This window comes from Zootoca vivipara, chromosome 11 (genome assembly GCF_963506605.1).
Source record: "Zootoca vivipara chromosome 11, rZooViv1.1, whole genome shotgun sequence".
Classification (NCBI taxonomy): Eukaryota; Metazoa; Chordata; class Lepidosauria; order Squamata; family Lacertidae; genus Zootoca; species Zootoca vivipara.
This window is the reverse complement of record NC_083286.1, coordinates 36,729,101-36,751,568: the sequence shown is the minus strand read 5'-3', so window position 1 is coordinate 36,751,568 and position 22,468 is coordinate 36,729,101. Positions and strand designations below refer to the sequence as shown.

General features: G+C 41.6%; 2 protein-coding genes across 3 annotated transcripts in view; both read right to left on the bottom strand.

Moving 5' to 3' along the window:
• CMYA5 (cardiomyopathy associated 5) overlaps positions 1 to 4,926 on the bottom strand; it is a 54,311-nt gene extending 49,385 nt beyond the window's left edge. For both annotated transcript variants that reach the window (XM_035099997.2, XM_035099998.2), the window contains exon 1: positions 3,901 to 4,926. In XM_035099997.2, coding sequence (XP_034955888.2) covers positions 3,901 to 3,986 — 86 coding nt within the window. In that variant the 5' untranslated portion in view covers positions 3,987 to 4,926. The remainder of the gene's footprint in view (positions 1 to 3,900) is intronic.
• Positions 4,927 to 5,510: 584 nt separating this feature from the next.
• The window catches only part of TENT2 (terminal nucleotidyltransferase 2), a 37,652-nt gene continuing 20,694 nt past the window's right edge, over positions 5,511 to 22,468 (bottom strand). Inside the window, exons 11-15 of the mRNA XM_035099790.2 lie at positions 19,527 to 19,570; positions 13,707 to 13,843; positions 9,909 to 10,000; positions 8,625 to 8,704; positions 5,511 to 7,284 (exon numbers count right to left, since the gene is read on the bottom strand). Of these exons, the coding sequence (XP_034955681.2) occupies positions 7,210 to 7,284; positions 8,625 to 8,704; positions 9,909 to 10,000; positions 13,707 to 13,843; positions 19,527 to 19,570 (428 nt within the window). The 3' untranslated portion in view covers positions 5,511 to 7,209. The remainder of the gene's footprint in view (positions 7,285 to 8,624; positions 8,705 to 9,908; positions 10,001 to 13,706; positions 13,844 to 19,526; positions 19,571 to 22,468) is intronic.

Here is a 22,468-nt window from a genome sequence, read left to right as displayed (position 1 = left end):
CTGCTGGAGCGCGCGGAGCGCCCAGCAGCGCCGGAGCCAGCGGCCTCGCCTGCACCCGGCTGCCGCCGCCCCGCCCCCCGGAAACGGCTGCTGGACCGTGCAGAGCGCCCAGCAACCCGGAGCTGAGCGCCAGAGCCAGCGGCCTCGCCTCCACCCGGCCGCCGCCATCCCGCCGCCCGGAAACGGCTGCTGGAGCGCGCGGAGCGCCCAGCAGCCCCAGAGCTGAGCGCCAGAGCCAGCGGCCTCGCCTCCACCCGGCCACCGCCGCCCCGCCGCCCAGAAATGGTTGCTGGAGCGCGCGGAGCGCCCAGCTGCTCAAAGCGCCCAGCAGCGCTCAGACAGCCCAGCAGCATGGCGCGCAGTGCCCCGAGCCAGCAGCCTGGCCCGGCCAAGAAGACCTGAAGGTGCTGTAAAAACCGTAATACCGTAAAAAAATAAGACATGCCACCAAAAATAAGCCACCCCGTGGTTTTTTGAGAGAAAAAAGCAATAAGACGGTGTCTTAAAATGTGGGAAACACGGTAGATAAATAGGTACCGCTGAGGTGGGAAGGTAAACAGCATTTCTGTGCGCTCTGGTTTCTGTTGTTGTGTTCCGTTGTGCCAGAAGCAGTTTAGTCATGCTGGCCACATGACCCGGAAAGCTGTCTGTGGACAAACGTCGACTCCCTCGGCCTGAAAGTGAGATGAGCGCCACAACTCCATACTCGCCTTTGACTGGACTTAACCGTCCAGGGGTCCTTTACCTTTACCTTTATTTTTACCTGGCACCATCTCTGTCTTTTTTTAGACACCAGGCAAAAACCTTCAGTGGTTTGGGCTCTTAATTTCAGTGGTTTTGAGTGCCTGTGGTCTCTTTTAGTGGGGGATATAGTGTAATTTCCTCCTCTCTTCCCCACTATGCAATCTGCATTAAAAAAACCCTTTTACTTGTGTTTTGACATCATTGCTTTAGAAGCGCTGATCTTGGCAGCTGCTTTCCATAAAATGTTGTTCTGCCCTCAGCACAGCAGCTGGCGCAACTGGGTCATAAGTACACTTTGAGTGCTTGAGAGTGGAAGGGCAAGACAACTTCACTTTTCTGCTCCCACATCCCTAATCCAGCTTGCTCTCATGCTGAAGATGAATTTGCAGCTACATTTTTAAAAACCACTAACGCTACAGCCACCCTCACTTCAGGGCACAGCATAAGAGATCATTTGGGCGAGTTCCCAGAGACAGGCAACACATTTATCAAGTCACGTTAGTCATTTCCATTAATCACATTCCCATTCTTCTTCAGAAGCAACACACACAGAGAATCCATTTGGCTAATTCAACTACGTGTAAGTAATGCAAAGCCATTTATCCTTGCTATATTAATCAGTGGCGTAGTGGTACATGCTGAGGCGCAGGAGCCGATCATGACAGCTCCCATAACCACACTGCTAAGGGAAGTCTGCAAATGCAGGCAGTTGTATTGATCCATTACTGTACAGTGGTACCTCTGGTTATGAACTTAATTCGTTCCGGAGGTCTGTTCTTAACCTGAAACCGTTCTTAACCTGAGGTATCACTTTAGCTAATGGGGCCTCCCACTGCCGCCGTGCCACCGGCACACAATTTCTGTTCTCATCCTGAGGTAAAGTTCTCATCCTGAGGTAAAGTTCTTAACCCAAGGTACTACTTCCGGGTTAGCAGAGTCTGTAACCCGAACTGTTTGTAACCTGAGGTACCACTGTATTAGAGTTGTGTACACACACACCAAAGAGCATCAGGACATATAAGCATCATGCATATAAGTATCAGGATGGTTGCAACTGTATGCGTAGCTGCCTGGGAGTAAGCTCCATTCAACCCCAAAAGGCTTTGCGTGTCAACAAATTATCTTTGGCCCAGATGAAATGCAGTTTATACCCTTTAATTAGAAATGCAAACCATCTCGCAAAGGACTGTTACCATTTAAATGGCTAGCATGAAGAAATAGGGACCCCATCAAAGAAAACGAAAGAAGTATCCAGCCTTAACTTAATGGGTTTCCTACAGAAAGGGTAAATGAAGATTTAATGGCTGGGGGAATATGGCCTGGCATTTCGATGCCAATGATATCATGTGGGGACTTGCTACAAGAGGATCCATTCACAATAAAACGTCCATCTGAAAGCACCCCCAGTATGAAATCTACCTTGCCCCAGGGGAATTTCGGGAGATAAAAACTGAGCTGCAAATTCATCCTCAGGCAATTCTTTGCACAGTGCCGTAAATGAGCTACGGTATTTGCTACCACAAAACATAGTGGTGGCCTCCAGTGTGGACAGTTTTTAAAGAGGATTAGACAAAACGAGAGGATAAGGTTATCCATAGTTATTCGCCATGCCTATATGCTACCTCCAGTAGCGGCAATATGTCTCTGAACAGTCACTGAGGAGCATGAGGAGGACAGAGTTATGATACCCAGACCCTGATTGTGGGATTCTTATAGGCTGTTAGCTGTTATGGGAAACAGAATGGTGGACAAGATTTGGCTTCGGTCTGGTCCAGCAAGACTCCTCTTTATGTTATTCAGGAGGGAAGGTGGGCCAAATTGGCGCCGCATAATACCTGTTCTGCCTTTATAAGAACTCGATTGTTTAGTGTGGCAGCACCTGCCCTTTGGAACCCCCTACCTATTCAGATCAAGCAGGGGCCTTCAGTTGGTGCCTGCTAAAAAGATTCCCAGATGCATAGAAAGTTGAGGTGATTTTAATCTGTTTTGGTATTTTGTATGTTTTAAAGTACGGTTGTGAATTTTTCCTCCATTTTATTGTTTTGTCTTTTTGTAAACCACTTGGAGGGTTTTTACAATTATTTTATAAAATAAACAAACAAATCTGTGGCATGACAACTTTGAGGGGAACCACTTTTTGCCGCTAGGAGTTTCCCTTTTTGTCATCATCATCATCTTCTATTATTTTTATTATTATTAAATCTAGGTAGGGCAAACCAGTTGTGCAGGTAAGGCAGTGATCTACTAGCCCCTCCCCCCAGCCAGCATGCTGGCTAGGGCTCTGTCTCCAAGGGGGAAGGCTCCAGGGAGAGGAGCAAAGGACAATTCAATGACCAAGCGACATCAGATCTTGAGCCAAAGCAGCAAGACAAGGCTCCCTATACTACCAAGCCTTCACCCCCAGCAGGTCAGACCTCCCTGGTTTCAGTGTGAGTTTTTTGTTTTGCAGTCAAAATGGGCTTATTGCTACAAAGTCCTGAACCAGGAACTGGGAACTGTCATGGTAATTTTTTTTGGCTAGGAATCTTCTTTAACTATATATGTACACCTGGTACTGCTTTTGGAGTGCCCTTTCCATTCATCTATTGGGTGTAGAGCTGAAATCATCCCATTTTTAGGAGCCCTGTGCTATCAAACCAAGCAACAAGCCATGCCTAAAGTACATGAAAACCCAACAGCCTGTAGCCTCCAAACTCAAACTGAGTCACAACCACCACTCATTTCCACACACACACACACAACCACAAGCAATCGATTCTTGAATTAAAGTTCTCCCCCACCTCTCATTGCACTGTGGGTTATAGCGTTTTAAAAAGAACAAATTAAAAGGACTCGACACACACACCCTGAAGAGTAATGGAGATTGATATGCAGTGACGAGCCAGCTCGGAAGGAGCAGGAGGAGATGCCAATCCAACTGGCACAACGCAGGATCTTTAAATAGAAAATGCCTTTTGTACACAGGCCAGGCACTTTCAGAATCACAACCAGCTGCATTCAGAATCATCAGAAAGCTCCCCCTCATCCTCAAAACTTTCATCTCCTTTTTGATGCCGCACTGCATTTGCACAAAGGCACTTCTCCCCGTTTCAGTTGTTCAGAACTTATTGACAGCCTGTAAGTAGGCTGCAGTCTCATTTTTGAAAGGTATCGTACCTGTTTGGCTCATATTCATCCTCCTCTTCATCTTCCATGGAGACGTCAGGTGATCCGTCAGACTCATAGTTGCAGTCGGTCTCCATTTTGTCCCCCAGGTCACTTCCCTTAGCTGTGTTTATTCCACTCTACTCAAAACTCTCCAGGGTTGCCCGAAGCAAACTGTCATCCACAGCAGCTCGGCTCTCCTGACTCAGGAAAGTCTTTAAATAGAACGACGGAAAGTTGAAACATCAAACCGCTGCTGCCACCTTGGACTGGCCACTGGGTCCTAACACCACCTTGTTTCCAGGACCAGCAAATGTGTGGCTGGCCTGCAAATTAGTGACCTTGATCTATCTATGGCTTCCCAGGTCAGAGTTCAGGTAGGCCTAACCACCTGTGGCTCTGAATGCAGATAGATGTCTTGCCCTGCAGCATCCAGTCAGTTCAGGAGGCTACTATCACATTCTATCTTCTGGATCAAGACATGTTTTCTCTCTGAGGAGTTCAAGATGATCTTTCCCTTCCTGTTGTATCCTCACAAGAAGCCTGTGAGGGAGGTTAGGCTGAGAGTCGTTGACGGGCTCAAGGTCACCCAGTGAGCTATGAATTGCCATTTATAGTTTGCGTTATGTAAGAACTTTTCGCATGTGCTCTCTTGTCTATATGCAGCACACGCTCTCATAAACACATAAAAGTACAGGGGCACAGGATTCTCGTGAAATGTTACTGTCCACACATGGAATCAAGTAACGGAATGAGGTCCATCACTATCCATGCTTGCTCATTCGCTCTTTACCCTTCCCATTTAGTCATCTCAGTTCTGAGGCGGAAGGACCTCAGCTTAGCAGTAGAACATTTGGCCTTGCATGCAGGAGGACCCAAAATCAACCCCAATGTCTCCCATCAGGCCTGGGAAAATATGAGCTTACCACATGGCAGCAGAACTGGTTTCTTTTTGCTATCAACTTTGGTTAGTCTGTAGATTTATAAGCTGCTGTAAAAAAACAAGTAATAATCAGCTCCTCCCAGGGTGATGTACAAATAATGTATAATTATAATTATAATTATAATTATAATTATACCGCGCTATACCCAAAGGTCTCAGGGCAGTTACAAAATAAAAACACGATATAAAAGCAAAAAAGCAATCCAATGACACATTTTAAAAGGTGCATTATCTTAGGATCATTGCTGAAAATCCTCTGTCTTGTGTCTATCAACCTAACACCTCCTCCTGATGAGTACTCAAGCAGGGCTCCCACTGAGGCAGAGAGAGAGGGAGGGGTGATCTGAGTGATTCACACCATTGGCACATGCAACCCACTATTAATGCAACATGGAGCCCAGCCACCAAGGAACTGGTGTTTGTGAGTGTGTGTAACAGTAGCAGCAACATGTAAACTGTGTCCCAGAACACACTTCTAGCCCATCATATTAAGGGTAGCCCTGTAAGTCTAGTGTGCAAGACTAAAAAGTGTAAACCCAAATTTCTTAACATCGCTGAGATTGATAAAGCACTCTTCACAATACTACCAGGCTACACAATAAGAGCCGAGAAGCGGATTGAAAGAAAAAAGGTGAAATATACAAAAGATAGCTTTATTTTCAATACAGAAACTTTATTCCACTTGACACAATAAAAATATTCAACTTAGGGGGGAAAGGAAGTTTGACATCAGTGAAAAGTAAACATTTGTTAACATATGAATTGGTCTGCAATAAATATAAGAGGCACAAATTGTGCAACAGCAGATCTAAAAGAAGTCCCATACTTCGGGGGGGGGAGAGTTAAAATTTAAGTTTTCTTAAATCCTGATTTATATAGCAGCTGACCAACATACAAATATTTACACAAAAATAGAAACAAATTAAAACAACAACAACTTGGCTTATCATAGCAGCTATTTTTCTGCAGTTGTCACTACTTTATATATATGGAAAGAAAATGGTAGGAGAGGGCTCAACTCATGGCGGCTCCACAATTTACAACAGAGCAGTGGGATGGGTGTATGAGGAAGTGGAAAGAAAGTATGCTTCCTTACACTGCTGTTGTGGCGCAGGAAACAGGGGAGGGGTTTGTACAAGCCACAGTACCATCTTTGTAGGATCCATATATCACAATGGAAGTGCAGTTAAGAGGAAGCACAATTCTCCCTTGCGTTTCCTTTCCCTCTGCTTCACGGTAATGTTCAACGCCACCCTCAGTCTGCGGTGAGCATCAAGCAACATAGAGCAGTCTGCCATAAAAATCTTACCTGCAGTGCCTGTACATCAAGTAGGAACACAGAGCCCACTGGTCATTCCTAACGGCAGGCAAACTGCCTGACAACATCTTGCAGCCCCAGGGTGGCCGGAAACACACAAAATGCTTTTCAAACCCAAGGGGCTGCCCTACATGGATGGCAGGCTGCATTCAGCTCAGCATGCCACACATTATGCAAGCCTAACAGATGATTCAACTGCCTTGAAGTTATTCTGCTGCTTTAAAATTCCAGTAAAGAATACAATCCCCAGAAATTCTCGCAGAGGTGGCAAACCTGCTGCATGAGTTGTGCCACTTCAGACTGCAGGTGGGGGGCTCACAACTTGAACAGGCTCTTCCATTTCCTTCCACACAGGAAGCTGCAAGTCAGGAAAGGTTTTAACCTGGCCTCCTCCCACCCAGCACCTGGTTTTCAATGTGGAAGGGAATTCTGTTCTAATGGAGGAGTATTCAGTCTTACACAATCTAAAGTAGCACAAATCAAATACATTTGCAAGCTCATTGAGAATTAGACCAGATCAGTAGCATCATTTAGGGTTTAGTAGTTATTTTTCTTTACAAGTTGCTGTTCTTATTACAAGATTATTAAAAGCTGAAAAGAGCCAAGGAGAGCCAAAGTGCATATTGCATTTTGCAGCTGTAAAGCAGGAGCTACTCTCTCTCGTAAGGAAATGTGCACAGTATGCTATACTTTAAAGTTATGGCCTGACTGCAATACATTTCATCTTTACATTTCAATAGTCCATGTGGCTGAGTCAAACCACTACAACGTAAGTTAACAATAAATCAAACTCCCAACAGATTTGCAAAATTAGTATTACAGCAGTCTCTTTATTGGTCACTGATTCAATATGTCTGGGAAAGCCAGTCTTCAAATTGTTAATGCATTTCATGAAGGTTGTATTTAATTCTTACAAAAGTTTCCTTAACAAAATTTTGAAAGAAAAAATCTCCTCTTTAAAAATAAGATCAGTGGGAAGGGAGGAAAAAATTGCATCCTGGGGTTTCAGTAATGTCTTTTGTGTATTTCAGAATGGTCCACTTAAGGAGAAGGAAGCCAATTATCTTTTCTGTAGAGTTGCTCTTAAAGGGAGTACACAGTTCAAGTCCCGCCTGTCTCTCAATCTCTGCCATGACTATGAAACAGAACAAAATGCAAGAATGAACATACTAAAGAAAGAAAACAAAATTAGTAATATTCACAAAGTAAGTACGGTGCACAGTGTGCAAAGGGTTGGGTGTGCCATAAGAATTTCCGACTCTCTTGAAAAGCGTATCGTTGCAGGGTCATTTCCTCAAACCACATCCACCTACCCCACACTGGACAGCATATGGACATCAAGTGTGGGGCGGGAAGAGACACAGCTGTCTTAGTGGGCACTCTGACGGTTTCATGGCAAGCAAGACTTGCTGTCAGTGCTGATCAGCTGACTAGTGGTGACAGCAAGCCCTGGTGCGATTGGCTGTGCTGCAAAAGTTTGCAAATGGAACTGCTCGTTCAGTCCGGACACTGAGATCCAGCTCCAAGGGCCTTCTGGCTGCTCCCTCATTGCGAGAAGCGAGGTTACAGGGAACCAGGCAGAGGGCCTTCTCAGTAGTCGCGCCCGCTCTGTGGAACGCCCTCCCATCAGATGTCAAGGAAATAAACAACTATGACTTTTAGAAGACACCTGAAGGCAGCCCTGTATAGGGAAGTTTTTAAATGTGTCGTGTTTTACTGTGTTTGATGATTAATTTGCTAGAAGCCGCCCAGAGTGGCTGGGGCAAGCTCATCTGATAGACGGCATATAAATTATTATTATTATTATTATTATTATTATTATTATTATTATTATTATTTCACATGACCCAAGTAACCAGAAGTTGTCATGTTGGATGACTGACAGGCTGGCTGACCCTCCCACCTCCATTGGCCAGAGCCCGCTTCCTGCTCCTGCAAGCAGTTTCAAAACATGATTTACATGTATTATAGCTTGAATTAGCTATGTAAGTTCCCAGATAATTCATTTTAGAAGTCAAACTAGCTTCAAAGTATGAAACACATTGAAGACAGTAATCTGATCACCGAGGTCATAGCATGCGAGTTACAGCGATCCGGCTACAAAAAGGTCGTATGGCAAGAATCCTAAGGAGATGCATTTTCCTCCTTTGAACAGCAGGTCCATTTGCCATGTTTTTGCCATACATTTGCCTGCTTTGAAAGTCCTCTCAATTTCAAAGTCATTTGCCTTTGGAAGTTGCTGTTTGAAAAACATAAGGCCAAAATCCCTTTGGGCGCACAAAAATAGTTGCACCGTTCTATGGATTTCAGCCATGGAGGGGGGAGGAAAGCCAAGGATTAATTGCTTAGAAAAATCAGAGAAGCACAAATATGCCTTGGATCGCAAGGTGTTTTTTTTGGGGGGGGGGGCATTTTCTTCAATATGTAATCACTTTTATTAGTAAAGCTTTATTGGACTGTTGTGCATTTTCTTACCTTGCGAAATTCGTCTAGGATAATGTCAAACTTCTGTTTTTCATGTACCGCTCTAGCTGTGTTTGTTCGATCAAAAGGTTCTGGAAAGGTTAAAAAAGAGCATTACCAATGATGTAGCTTTCACTAGGGTTTGTTTGGTGTGTGTTTTTATTATTATTATTCTAAAGCAGCAGCCATAATACTATCCACTTAGGAAAAATTACACTGGAATCAACAAAGTTATTTGAAAGTACAGTGGTACCTCTACTTACAAATAACTCTACTTACAAATTTTTCTACTTACAAATGGAGCTCCGTCCGCCATCTTGGATGCGGTTTAGATAGGATTTTTTCTACTTACGAATTTTTAGATAGGGTTGCTTCGACTTACGAATTTTTTCTCCCAATGCATTCCTATGGGATTCGACTTACAAATTTTTTCGACTTACAAATGTGTGTTCGGAACGCATTAAATTCGTAAGTAGAGGTACCACTGTATAGGATGGTGATTTTACATTTACTATATTTTCTGCAGCCAAGGTGTCACGGGGTAGGAGAACTACTCAAGGGCCCCATTTACCCCATAGTATCTGAGGAGGTCTATGGGTAAGGAAGCTATCTTTCGGAGGATTGAGTAACGGTTGTTCCAAGATGAAAAGTATGAAATACTCATAGAGTACTTAAATTATGGTGAAATATATTTCTCATGGGTCACAATACTGAATATGCAGCAGGGAATGATTCTGTGGATAAATCAGTCTCTATTTTTATTCTCTCTTTGTAAAAACAACAATAGTAGTGAGAGGCTTTGTAAGAATGGTACAAGCGTTAATTGAATAAGAACAATGACATACTGACAAGCTAAAAATTGTATCTTTATGCAGTGGGACTGTTCATACTTAATGCCTAATTATAGTTTAGAGCATGGGTGGCCAAGATGGTGGCCACCATATGCTGTGGACTACAACTTCCATCAGCTTCCACTAGTTGAGTTGTAGCCCAACAACATTTGGAGAACACCACATTGGCTACCCCTAGTTTTGACTTATGAAAACAAGCTTTGGGCTTCCATGCACCCATCCTCTGAACATCAATATGCAATTTCCAATCCCCACTTGCAGAAAACATTCATTAGCCTGCTTGGACAAAATAGCAATGGATGCTTTGCAACAAACCAAAAATTGGCATTGTATTTAAAAAGCCCCAGTGCTACTTAAATGTTCTCAGCTTGCAGCAAAACACTCTTCACTCCAACATATTATATATGTATAACAGTTAAGTTACAAAAAAAGCTTCAGAATTTACCTTCTACACAAATGAACTTGTTTCTCCATTCAATACCATCAGGTCTTGGAATGGCCTTGGCTTCACGAACTGAAATCATTTGACTGCTCCAACTAGCAAAGGGGAAACAATTGTAATAAACTTTTACAATTTGGTTTTTTAAAAAAAGTTGTTGTGTAACGATCCTCATTTATTTAGTAAGCACATCACTTTGAAGCAGCTCATAAGAATGGAAAATAACCTAGGAATGCCACTGTGGCTGTTGTGGCCCATGCAGGTGGCAGAAATCAGGAAAAGCTGTGCTTGTCTAAAGTTATCAGGGTCACAGGGAAGACATATATAGGACCAGGTAGAAATTTGGAAGATAAGAAACTGGACCTCAGATCTTGGATTCCCCATTTTTGCTAATGACTCCCATTAGCAATGTTCCAAAAGAAAAAAAATGTAGGTCAGTGGAAAGAGAAATGTTATAGCATCATTTGGCTTATATCCCAACTTGTCAATACATTTAAGAATAAATAAGCTAAAGGAAAGAGTTATGTAACAGAATTAAGCAGATCACAGCAAACAGTAATGCCATTCTGCTGCACTCTGAACCATGCTAACCATTTTTTTTTTATTTGCAAAATCCATTTGGCTTCTAAAAATCACTGGAAAAAAGCAGTTGCTTTTTCAGCACAACAAAAAAGCCCAAATAACTGCCTTTTGATATTAAATTATTGAGGCCAATATACATATGCAGAATAGCATATTTTGTAATTTCTTCACTCAGTGGGCATGTAATTACTTCTGGTTTTATGGACACCTAAAAAAAAATATCCTCTACTTTGTTAATTTCCAGAACTATTGAAGCTATAAGGGAAGCAAAGCAAAAATTATGAAGCTGAATGGAAGTCATAGGGTTATCCAATATATCAACCTAGCAGTTCGAAAGCACGTCAAAGTGCAAGTAAATAGGTACCACTCCGACGGGAAGGTAAAATGCGTTTTCGTGTGCTTCTCTGGTTTGCCAGAAGCGGCTTTGTCATGCTGGCCACATGACCTAGAAGCTGTACGCTGGCTCCCTCGGCCAATAACGTGAGAGGAGCACCGCAACCCCAGAGTCGGTCACGACTGGACCTAGTGGTCAGGGGTCCCTTTACCTTTACCTTTTATCCCTCTAAAACATCTAAAATACTCACTAGGAGAACCCCCTTCATTATAAAAGGCAAGGAAGAGAGACGAAAGGACCACATACTGCAAGAAACACCACAACCAGGGCAGCAGAAAGACTCTTACCCCAATAACGGTCCTGGGAGTGGTATAAAATCACCATTCTACATGTAGAGAAGCAAATCTGAATACCAGTTTGAAAGCTTTTGAAAATTTAAATCCATGTATATGAATTGTGTATGCACTTGATATATCTAATACTAGTTGCTGGTCAATCTAAGCTTTGCCACAAGAGGACACAGCAAATCCATACTTATTTTAGTTTTATCTATCAAAATACAGATTAACCATAGGTTGACCTTAAATCTGAATTTGGTAGTCTGTTATGTAACTAAAAAGAAACAGCTTAAAAGTAGGAGTTTTCAAAATGTTCCCCATTTTAAACAATTTTACACCATGCAAAATTCGAAGTAATGAGCAGTTAAGACCGTGCATTATTGTAACACGGAGAAGATTTATGAAAAAGTTATTACTGCCTATTTATCCTCCGAAATGCTCCATGTTTCTTAATAAAAGTGCAATTGCTTCATAAAATTTAAACTTTGCTATTAAGTGGCAAAATTTTAAATTTTTATCTAGAGGGATCATTTAATCTTAAACTCCCTCTCACTGGAGATAAGCAGGACATTTACAACAGTAACTGCTTTGCTACTCATTGGTAGCTGAAAAAGCTATCACCTTCCCTTAACAGTATAAATGAAATAGGACATTTAAGAATGTTTGCCGTCAGATGGACTTCAGGAAGCAAATCATTTCCCCACTCCCCTACAAAATATATTTCTAGGATATGTTTAATTTAGCTAATATTTTCAGTAAAACAGAAGTACGGTATTTGCTTAAGACACCCACAATTATGTACAAGTCAGTAAAAACAGCATTCACCCAAATTTGGTTGTGCGGAATAAGTGAAGCAAACTTAATCTTGAATTTGTATTTACAAATGGTACTTTTGACAGTGCCTTGCCAATTCTACTGTAAAACTGACTTCCATTCTGTTACAGTGCTCAGCAATATTTCATCCTGCTAAAGCAGCTATTGCATAGTCCTATGGTGGCATATATATCTCTGAACAGCAGGTCCATCCCATAGGGAGATCTTGCTCAGTACTTAAATGCACATGGGTACAAATGTGAGAAGGTTTTCCTTTACAGTCGTACCTTGGTTTTCTTTTCTTTTTTTTGAATGATATTTATTCATTTTTTCCCCCGTCACCAAACCTGAACATTGTTCTTCATGCTTGTATACATATACATATACATACATATACATTTATGTTTGTTTGTTACAATTTTTCGTATCGTATTTCTAATCCTCCTTTCCCAGAGAAAAAAAGGGAAAGGAGAAAAAGAAAAAGAAAAAAAGAAAATAAATTTTATCTTTGGACTTCCTGTTATCTCCATCAGCATACTCTCCTCTTTTTATCGCAGTGTATATTCAGTCCATGCTATCTCTGTTTTTACATATCGTTTGACACTCCTATTTCCTAAGGAAACTGATTTCTGCAAATCCAAACAGATTTTTTCCCTTTTTTACTCAAACGCTATCATAGAAATTTTGTTCTCAGTATATTTTCTAACATATTTCTTGTACCTGTCCCATTTTTTAGAAATTCTTCTTTAACCTTTCCTCTCAAACTGTTTGTTAACTGTGCCATTTCAGCAAACTCTTGAAGTTTATTTTGCCAATCTATAATTTTTGGAGCTTCTTTTTCTTTCCATCCTTTGGCAATAACAATACGAGCCGCTGCTAATGAATATAGAAGGAGTTCTTTTGCCTGTATGGGAATATCTTTTTGAAAGGTGATACTAAGTAGAAAGATCTCTGGTCTTTCTGGGATATTCCTACCTATAATTTTTTGGATCTCATCATGAATTTTATCCCAAAATTTCCTTATATTCTCACAGGTCCACCACATATGAAACAGGTTCCCATCGTTTTCCCCACACCTCCAGCAGACATTTGCTATATTCTTATACATTTTAGAAAGCCTGGAAGGTGTGAGGTACCACCTGTGGTTCATCTTTAGCATGTTTTCTCTTATATTATAGCTTGGTTTTCAAACGGCTTAGTTCCTGAACATTTTGGCTCCCGAACATCACAAACCCCAGAAGTGACTGTTCTGGTTTGTGAACTATTTTTAGAAGCTGAACATCCGACGGGGCTTCCGTGGCTTCTGATTGGCTGCAGGAGCTTCCTACAGCCAATCAGAAGCTGTGATTTGGTTTTTGAATGTTTTGGAAGTTGAATGGACTTCCAGAATGGATTCCGTTCGACTTCCAAGGTACGACAGTATATACAACACTCCCTGCCTCCATTTTGGTAAACTCTGAACTGCAGACTGCCAAATTATTGGTGATCTAAGCCCAAGTTTATTAACTTTTCTTAGCTTGTGCTGTACATTTTTAACCTGCCTTTGCATGTAAATCATTAAGCCACCCAGCCTTAACCTCTCACTATGTGCATTTTTACACATGGGCATTCCCCACCAAATGGAAATACAAGACCTTTTAGTTCATTTGTAAATTGCAACCAGCACAGAACCAAGTAGAACCGCCAGAGCAAAGTAGGCAAGATTGGGTTTCATTAAGTGACAAGCTGATCACTCACTCAAATTCTGTAGCATAGTATTTCAGGAAGCCCAGCAACAGGTCTCCAAGTGTTGACTGGTTTTTTGAAAGGTAAGGAGGAATGGTGCATGGGGCTCGATGCACAAGGTGCAGCTGCATAGTAGGATCAAAAGATTCCTGTAAAAACAAGAAGAGACAGAGAGACTGATGCTTAATGTGTCTGTATTGTGGTGCTATAATCTATGTTACTAAAGGTAAGCATGAATAAAAAATGAGGCCAAGTAAGCCCAATTCAACCTGTAGTACTCACTTCCAACTAACATGCAGTTTGGAACAATCCAAGAGACTTGAAAAACTCAAACTTAAATTGCGATTTTAAAAAAAGAAATCCAGATTTGAGCATATTATTGTCAGCTTATTTTCAAAACTTCATGTTCAATGGGGAAAATAGACTGCATCACCATTAGAAGAAGAGCCAGACGCCAAAAAATATAACTCTGGTAACTGGAGGATCGGCTTCCTAGCCTCAGAAAGAATCTCTCATCCATCCCAAGCACAAAGCTAACGTCTGCAAGGAATGCCCCTCCCTGACCCTTTTGAGTGCTCCTCTGTCTGTATCTTGCATATAAATGTTCTCATCTGTAATACAAAGGAATGCCACCTCAGCATATATCCTTCTATTTTGCTGATTTGCAGCATGCAGGGAACTACTCTATCAGGTAATTAAAAGATGCCTATTAAACTGAAGGGGTAGCACAAGGAATGGTGCAAACCTTTTGCTTGCTAAACATAGGAGTAAGTGTTTTGGAGAGAACAGAATGTTAAACACAGACCAAGGAGAAATGAGTTCCTGTCCCAATCAGCCATGAAGGTCAGTAGGTGGTCCTGAACAAGTTACCATCTCTCAGCATATATTTACATCCTACAGTTGTTGGGCTACAGTGGGAAACTGTCGTGTACACAAGCCTGAGCAGCCTTGAGTTCCAGTCACCTCACCTCAAAAAGAATACTGTAGAATTCAGAAAAGGGCAACCAAAATTATCAAGGGGACGGAGCAATTCCCCTCGGAGGAAAAACTTGCAACATTTGGAGCTTTTTTAGTTTAGAGAAAAGGTGAGTAAGGAGGCAACGTGACAGAGGAGTATAGAATTATGCATGGCATGAAGAAACACTAGGACTAGCGGATTTGCATTGAAGCTGAATGTTGGAAGATTCCAGGCAGATAAAAGAAAGTACTTCTTCACACAGTGCAGTTAAACTGTGGAACTTGCTTCCATAGAAGGAAGTGACAGTCGCCAACTTGGGGTTTTAAAGAAGATTGGGGGGAAAAAATCATGGCAGATAAGGCTAACCAAGGCTGCAAGGCACAATGGCTATGCTCTTCCTCCATGGTCAGAGGCAGTTTGTTTCTGAATACCAGCTGCTGGAAACCAAAAGAGGGAAGAACGCTCCTGTGATCAGGTCTTGCTTGCCCCTGGTTGGCCACTGTGAGAACAGGATGTTGGACTAGATGGGGCATTGGTGTGATCCAGCAGGCTTTTTTAAATTGAGGGAACAGCAGAATGCAAATGTACAAAACATCATGTAAGCAGCGCGTGGAACACCAATTGGCCATTGAAGGGCGATATACAATTTTAGAAATAAAGCATATGATTAGGACCTGCAGCAATACATTGGCCACAATTCCCATTCATCTCAATGGAAACTGAACAGAAAATGATGTAGCCAAGTTATGCTCGAAGGCAACAGTGTTTAAAAATAGGAATTTTAAGTTACACAGTAAAGTGTAGCCATACAAGTGTATGGTACTAGCTACACTTAACTGATATGGGAAAGTCAAATAAGCATTAAAAAACTGAATTTAAAAAAAGTCAAGTGACATGAATATGTAGTATTAATTACATTTACAAAAATTGTAAAACAAAATTTCAGATTTATTGCAACATTATAAATGAGCCATGAAACTATAGAGTACAGTAAAATGCTGTATTAACACTAACCTAAGACATGAGATCGCAGGAAGACAGATAAATCTGCTTACTCTAAAATGTTACCATATGTCAGAAAGTTTTCCACTTTTCCTTGCTAGCCTTTAAAAAAAGAGCATGTAACTGCTGATGTTAATGTCTAACTGTTTATGATCAGCATTTTAAAAAGCAGATTCTCAATATGAGTTGATAAACTTATGCAGAGAGTGTGGATGCTTTACAGAACAGTTTGCTCAGCACAATTTTAAATAAGCAGTAGGGCCCCAATATGGTGAGCTATACATAAAGGTTTGATTCCACACAGATACATGCAGGACAGCAATAGAAAATAATATATTTTTGTGGTCGACAATGATTATCCACTTGCGCAAAGCAACTTCTAGTTTCTCTTCTACCCACTTCCAGCCCCCAGATTTTAGGGACATGTGGGAAGCTGCTGGGAGAAGGAAGGACGAAAGAGCCCCACAGCATGAGTGGATGCCTGCTTGCACCATCTCACCCTTGAAACTAAAATACTGTTCAGTTCAAACCTCTTCACTTCGGCATGCATGCATGACAAACTTTTTAAAAAGATGTGTTTATCTTGCAGCATAGGGAATTACATTGCCAACACAAAACTTTTCAACACCAATTTCAATCCAACCTTAGCCTCTCTTGTTGAACAATTCATGCAGCATCCACAACATGCTTTAAAAAACAAAATTAAGGCATATGCAGCCTTGTTCATCTCTTATTCTTGCCAAATTGAGCCCCGGAAGTCATTACTGTGACCTATGAGGGGGCTCGGTTTTAAGCTGCTTCCACATTAGCCCAGCTTTCCAGAATTACCATCTTTTATTTACTTACTCTGGCATTAGCCTGCTGTCTTATTGTCCTCCCATGTTTCTCTCTCCACCCCCCACCGGCAGTATTTGATGTGGGTGGGTGTGGGAGAGAGAGAGATAAAATGTAATTGCAGCTTCAGTCAGGCTGGTCTCTTAATTGCATCAATGTCAGTTCCACTTTCTGCAAGGGGAGGCTTTAATTACATTTCCTCTCCTTGGCTTTTTTAAATAGCAAAACTGCTATTTCAGTAAAAACAGAAAAAGAAAAAAACGGGGGAAAGGCACAGAAGCCAGTAATTAATTCCCCACTAATGGGATCATGCATTGGGGCACTTAAGAGGCTATGCTAATGCTCCAGCTGTGATCTCTCACGCCACCAAAAACCAGTCTGAAGAGGAGGCCCTGCTTGTGCTACTCTCAATGGGCATTTGTTATGGGGATGTTACATATGGCTGGGCCTTCTCAGTGGTAGCCCTGCAGCTGTGAAACTCTTGCTCATGGAGATTCTGTTATCTCTCTCACTATGGCTGCTCAGGCAACCATTCTATTCTTTGTCACATAATAAGCATGCATTTACTGTTGTTTTTAAACAACACATACCTTTTTGAGTGCCAGGTAGAGACATTTTCAGTTGTAAACTTTTTTAAACTGCCTTTTGTATTTGTTGCCATTCTCAATTGATGGTTTTATTATGTGTTAGGTCAGGGGTCCCCAACCTGTGGCCCACGGAGGCCGTTTAACCGGCCCACAAGCCGCCCTCGAACCAACCCACCCACTCACAGCACAGCGCGGGGACTCTCTTCCATGGCTCTGAAAATTGCTTCTGGGCATGCACCAGAAATTGCGTCTGTGCATGTCTGCAGCACCGGAAATTGCTTTTGCGTAGGCCCAGATGCCGGAAATCGCTTCTGCGCAGGTGTAATTTTTTGCGCCAACGCGCCGGCCTGGCCCACGGAGAATCTCTGCAGGAGTGATCCGGCCCATGCCCAGTAAGCCTTGCCGACCAGTGTTAGGTTTTAGTTTCCTGTTGTATTTTATGTTCTTAATTTTTACTTGCAAACCACGCAGAGGACTTTTGTCATCAGCTTTATTGGCTGAGAGAGCCGGCGTACAGCTTCCGGGTCATGTGGCCAGTATGACAAAGCCGCTTCTGGCGAACCAGAGCAGTGCATGGAAATATCTACTTGCACTTTGACGTGCTTTCGAACTGCTAGGTTAGCAGGAGCTGGGACCGAGCAACGGGAGCTCACCCCGTCGAGGGGATTTGAACCGGTGACCTTCTGATCGGCAAGCCCTAGGCTCTGTGGTTTAACCCACAGCGCCACCCGCGTCCCTACTTTTGTCATTAGGTGGTATGTAAATATCGGAGATAAATAAATAAATATGATTTTAGTTATTGTTGTTAGCCATCCTGAGCAGTTATTATAATAAGTAGAACCAAAACAGCTGACCCTACAATTAAAACTTTTAATTGACATTAGGAAGGACCTTTGCTGAATGGAACTTACTTGTGAGTAAATACTGTAGAAGGATTCTGCTCAAGGACAAGGGAACTACTACTTAATGTATTACTATATGAAGTGCACCTCCATTTTAATTCCAATAATTCCAATTATGGGCAAGAAATGCCTCAGCAGCACTAAGCAGCTCGTGTGGAAGCTAGCTTATTAATTTCATTAGATTCTGTATTCATTTATGCACTGTGTAGTACTAACATACACCTACAGCACTCACTTGTATTGCTTAACCTTCTGACCTCACTTAACAGAAACAAATCAAACATACCCCTAATCACTCGGCAGACAGCTTAAATCATCTGATAAAGTGAGCTCTGGCCCATGACAGTTTCTGCCACAATGGATTACTCTTTAAGGTGCCCAAAGGCTCTTTGTTGCCTTTGCAACCACATACCAATATGACTACCCCTCTAGAATGTGAGACAATTATTCCCCAAGTGTCATGCCTCAATTACTGCCATTCACTCAGCTGCTCTGTCCCAGAAAGCCACACAACAAGCGCTCTGGGCACTGAAGAGTCTATACTTTCAAATCTATACTTGAAGGTCAAGGAGCACGCTTTCCTAAATACATAGCAAAAGATACATTATGTAACAGCAATACCTTCCGAATATATGTATTACCTGTGCAGATTGAGTGAGCTGCCTTGGAAGAATTCCCTAGATGCTCCTAACAGGTTACTGTGTTAGCAGTAATAATATGAAGAAAGTGTATCTCATTGTTCAGCAGTCTGGGACACACTGGCCTAGATCTCATCAATTCAGTCATGTGAGCCCCCACTTGAAGTCTGAAATAGTTCAGACATAGATTTACTGCCTAGGTCAGATCTAGGCCATTATGTTGGGACATTTTTCACCTGTTTCACAGCAGATTCTATTTGTTTGTTACCCCTTACAGCACAAATTTGTGGCAACTGAGCTTTCCAGGATAGCAAACACTCTGCTGCACATTTGCCCCCGGCATGATAAGAAGATCTAGGAGGGAGGCAAGCAATCTCTAATCATGCAGCTGCAAAGTGAGCCAACTTAGCATGATCTTGAGGCATGCAGATGATCTGGAAAGGCGGCCAGCTTCAGGAGCATGTGAACTACAAGACCACCAGGGGCAAATGGGCTATAGAGAACTAAAATCCAGAACAGTACCAGATAATCATGGCATGGCAGAGACATGCCCTATATGCAGAACAGAAAGGACACAAGTCTGATTAAACGCAATGTGGTTCACTCCTAAGTGCACACAGTTGGAAGCAAGTCCCAAGGAAATAACTGGGTCTTACTTCCCAGCAACAGAACCTGATCAGAACTATTCCGTAAAAATTTAGCTTGTATGAAACAAAAGGGATTGGGGAGGGAGCCAGACTGCAGGGGAACTTTCTACAAACACGGGCATACAGTGAGGGCTCACTGCACAAATCTAGCAAGCATGGTCATAGGCATATTTTGCCATTACCCAAATTTAAAAGCAACATTCATATTGTAGATCATCAATTTTTAATAAACATATTATGTAGTAATTTATAAGAAGCACTTACTGGGTAATTTTTTTGGAGGGATGGAAGGATAGGTTCAGGTAGGGCTATAAAAAAAAAGTTTAAAGTTGCTGTGATTCACGTACTTCACAGAAAACAACATACCAGCTACACCAGTGGTGTGAACTGAAGGTCTAGAATGAAATGCTTAACTCCAAATGTCAATTGCTAGGCCTTTAAATTAAGCAAAATTACCTTTCATAAGTTTGTGTGAAAGTTGGTTAACCATTCTATAATATGAAAGTTACTCATCTAAGCCAAACTTAGTAATATATTGCTATTTGGTGTGTTTACACAGGGTTTTATCTAAGGCCATGTGGACATTTTTCACTATGAAGGCAATGGGAATTTGTTACAGAACACAGGCTTCTGAAGAACAAATGTAGATTCTTATCTATGAAAATGCAATGACTCTTTCAATACTACCTATTTTTTAGGTTACAGAAAGCATAGTCTATCTCCATAAAAACAGCCGCTGTTACTAAAAAATACTAAATAAAAAGGAGTCTTCCTAATTATTTAACCTTTTTGCAATTCCTAACAAAATCCCAAAACCATGTAAATACTGAGAATATTGCCTCACAATATATGGCAATGCCAAAAGGAGGATGGGGGGAAAAGTTTTCTTCCAGTTGAATTAACTTTTACAAACTTTGGCTGAATGACCTTTCTGTCCCAATTGCTCCCCTTCAGTAACTGAAATGGGCTGGCATTTTATTAACTCTTCACCAAAAGAAAATGATCTATACAATTGTACTGAGGCAGCAATCTTATTACACTTAACTGGGTCTCTTAACATCAAAACACATAACTAGAAGACAAAAAAATAGCTACTGAAGTCTCATTCTGCTATATCCAAAAATCGTTTGCAATACGATACATTAGTGCTCATGCTTTCTCATTTTTTTGTGAGAAAACATGAATGAATAATGAAGTTTAGTGTTATTTCTAGGGCATTTAAGATCCACCCTATGTTTTTAATCCTAGAATTCAATACATTTTACCCAATTTATGGCACACCCCATCCAGCTCCTTAAGAACTGCTGTAATTCAGAAAGTGCATACTTACCAGTTCAATTTGCCAACATCTGTATTCCAATTGTATAGTTATTATAGACTGTGTGGTCTAGAATGGATATAAAGAAGCTGTGGTCTTCCAGATGTTACATCTGCCTTAGCCACTATGGCCAAACATCAGAAATGATTTGTTTTAGTCCAGCAAACATCTGGAGGGCCATAGGTTCCCCAATCCTGTTCTTAAATAAAGCTAATAGAGCTCATACCAGCCTCTTCTAAAATAACTACCTATCCACTTCCTAATTTCTAATGGAAGCTTCCACAATAACAAGGTGAACAGAGGCTGAGTACTAATACATTTAGAGGATTTCTACTTTTTAATCTTCTGCATTTCCCATTTCATACAGCAAAAGAACTTCCTACCAAAAGCAAGATCTGAAAGAGTTTAACATTTTAATGACGGCTTGGAAACTTCAGCTGGTGCAGAATAGGAAGATGGTTTTAGCATATTACACTGATCCTGGCCCAACTGCACTGGCTGCCAATTAGTTTTCAGTCCCAATTTCAAAGTGCTGGGTTTGACCTATAGAGCCTTAAGCATCTCAGGACCACAATACCTCAAGGTCTACCTCTCTCCATATGAATGTACCCGGACCCTGAGATCACCCTGAGCCCCTTCTTTGTATGCCTCCTCCACGAGAGGTTCGGAGAGCGGCCACCGGCCCATTTGGTTTCTATGCTGAGTGACTGGAAAGTCTTTGCCTCCTGCACATCAAGCACAGAAGTGTCGTAGACAAGTGGTGGAAGGATAGAGCTATCCATACCTCTGTCACTAGTCCACTTATTTTTGTGCTGGCTTTCCCTCCTGCACTTTCAGCATAAACACAAAGTGGGAGTGTGGCCCCGGAAAAGGAATTTGGTGGGATGCCAACTTCAGCTTGCTTACTATGCTGCATGGGGGGAAATGGTGAATTCCTTCCCAGTCTATACGCGGCACAGAAATGCAGAAGGCTGTCAAGGGCAGAATGTTTTGTTTCTCTTCTAGAAGCTTGTTCACTTGCCTGGGTGAAATCCATCTACTCCTGCCCTTGAGATTTTCCCTGGGCCACACCCTTACTCATGTCATAATGCTTGGTGCCTGTGCTCCAAACAGTCCTTGAGCATTTTTTGCCTAGATGAAATGTGTCCTTTGACTGCAATAATGCCACTTCCTTGCTTGGATGGAGAGGCAGGTTTTCCATGGCTGGAATGTAGCCTATTGTCAAATCCTTTGCTCCACCCACTTTTGCTTCCTGCCCTGCCCAACAATGACCCTGCAGCTCCTGAAAAGTTTGTCCCAAAGGGAATGCTAAAAAGGGTTTTCCATTCCTGGTGATGAGGTAAGTGGCTTCCATTATACAAGAATGAAGACAAGAACAAGAATGGTGCAGTGGGAAAAATGAAGAACTTGCACCCAGAACCAAATATATTCAAATTGCCAAAAATTAATTAATGGTCACTATTGAAAATTCACATCTCTATCCACTAAATGGGTATTTTTTAAGGAGTATGAGCAGCATTCTATTGCATGTAAGTGTTATAGAAATGTATAATAAATAATAGCAGCAGCGTTAGTTACTTGCTTACATTAGCTATTACTTATATTACATTTTAAAACACAGAGTTAGTGACAAGATTATTAAGATGGATGGGAGGTTTTCCAATTTATTTCCTGCTGTTAGCTGTATTTTAAAATATCCCAAGAAACCCAACAATAATCCTACAGTATTTTTTCATGAAGTTAGACCACAGAGGAATGTCAAAACTCTGAAAGAAGAGGAATATGTATGCTTAATGTAAAAATATATATTCTGGGGTGATATACTGAGAATGTGGCACCATGTGAAGGTGTTAAAAAGCACTTTATCTAGAGATGCTCCTAGAAGTTC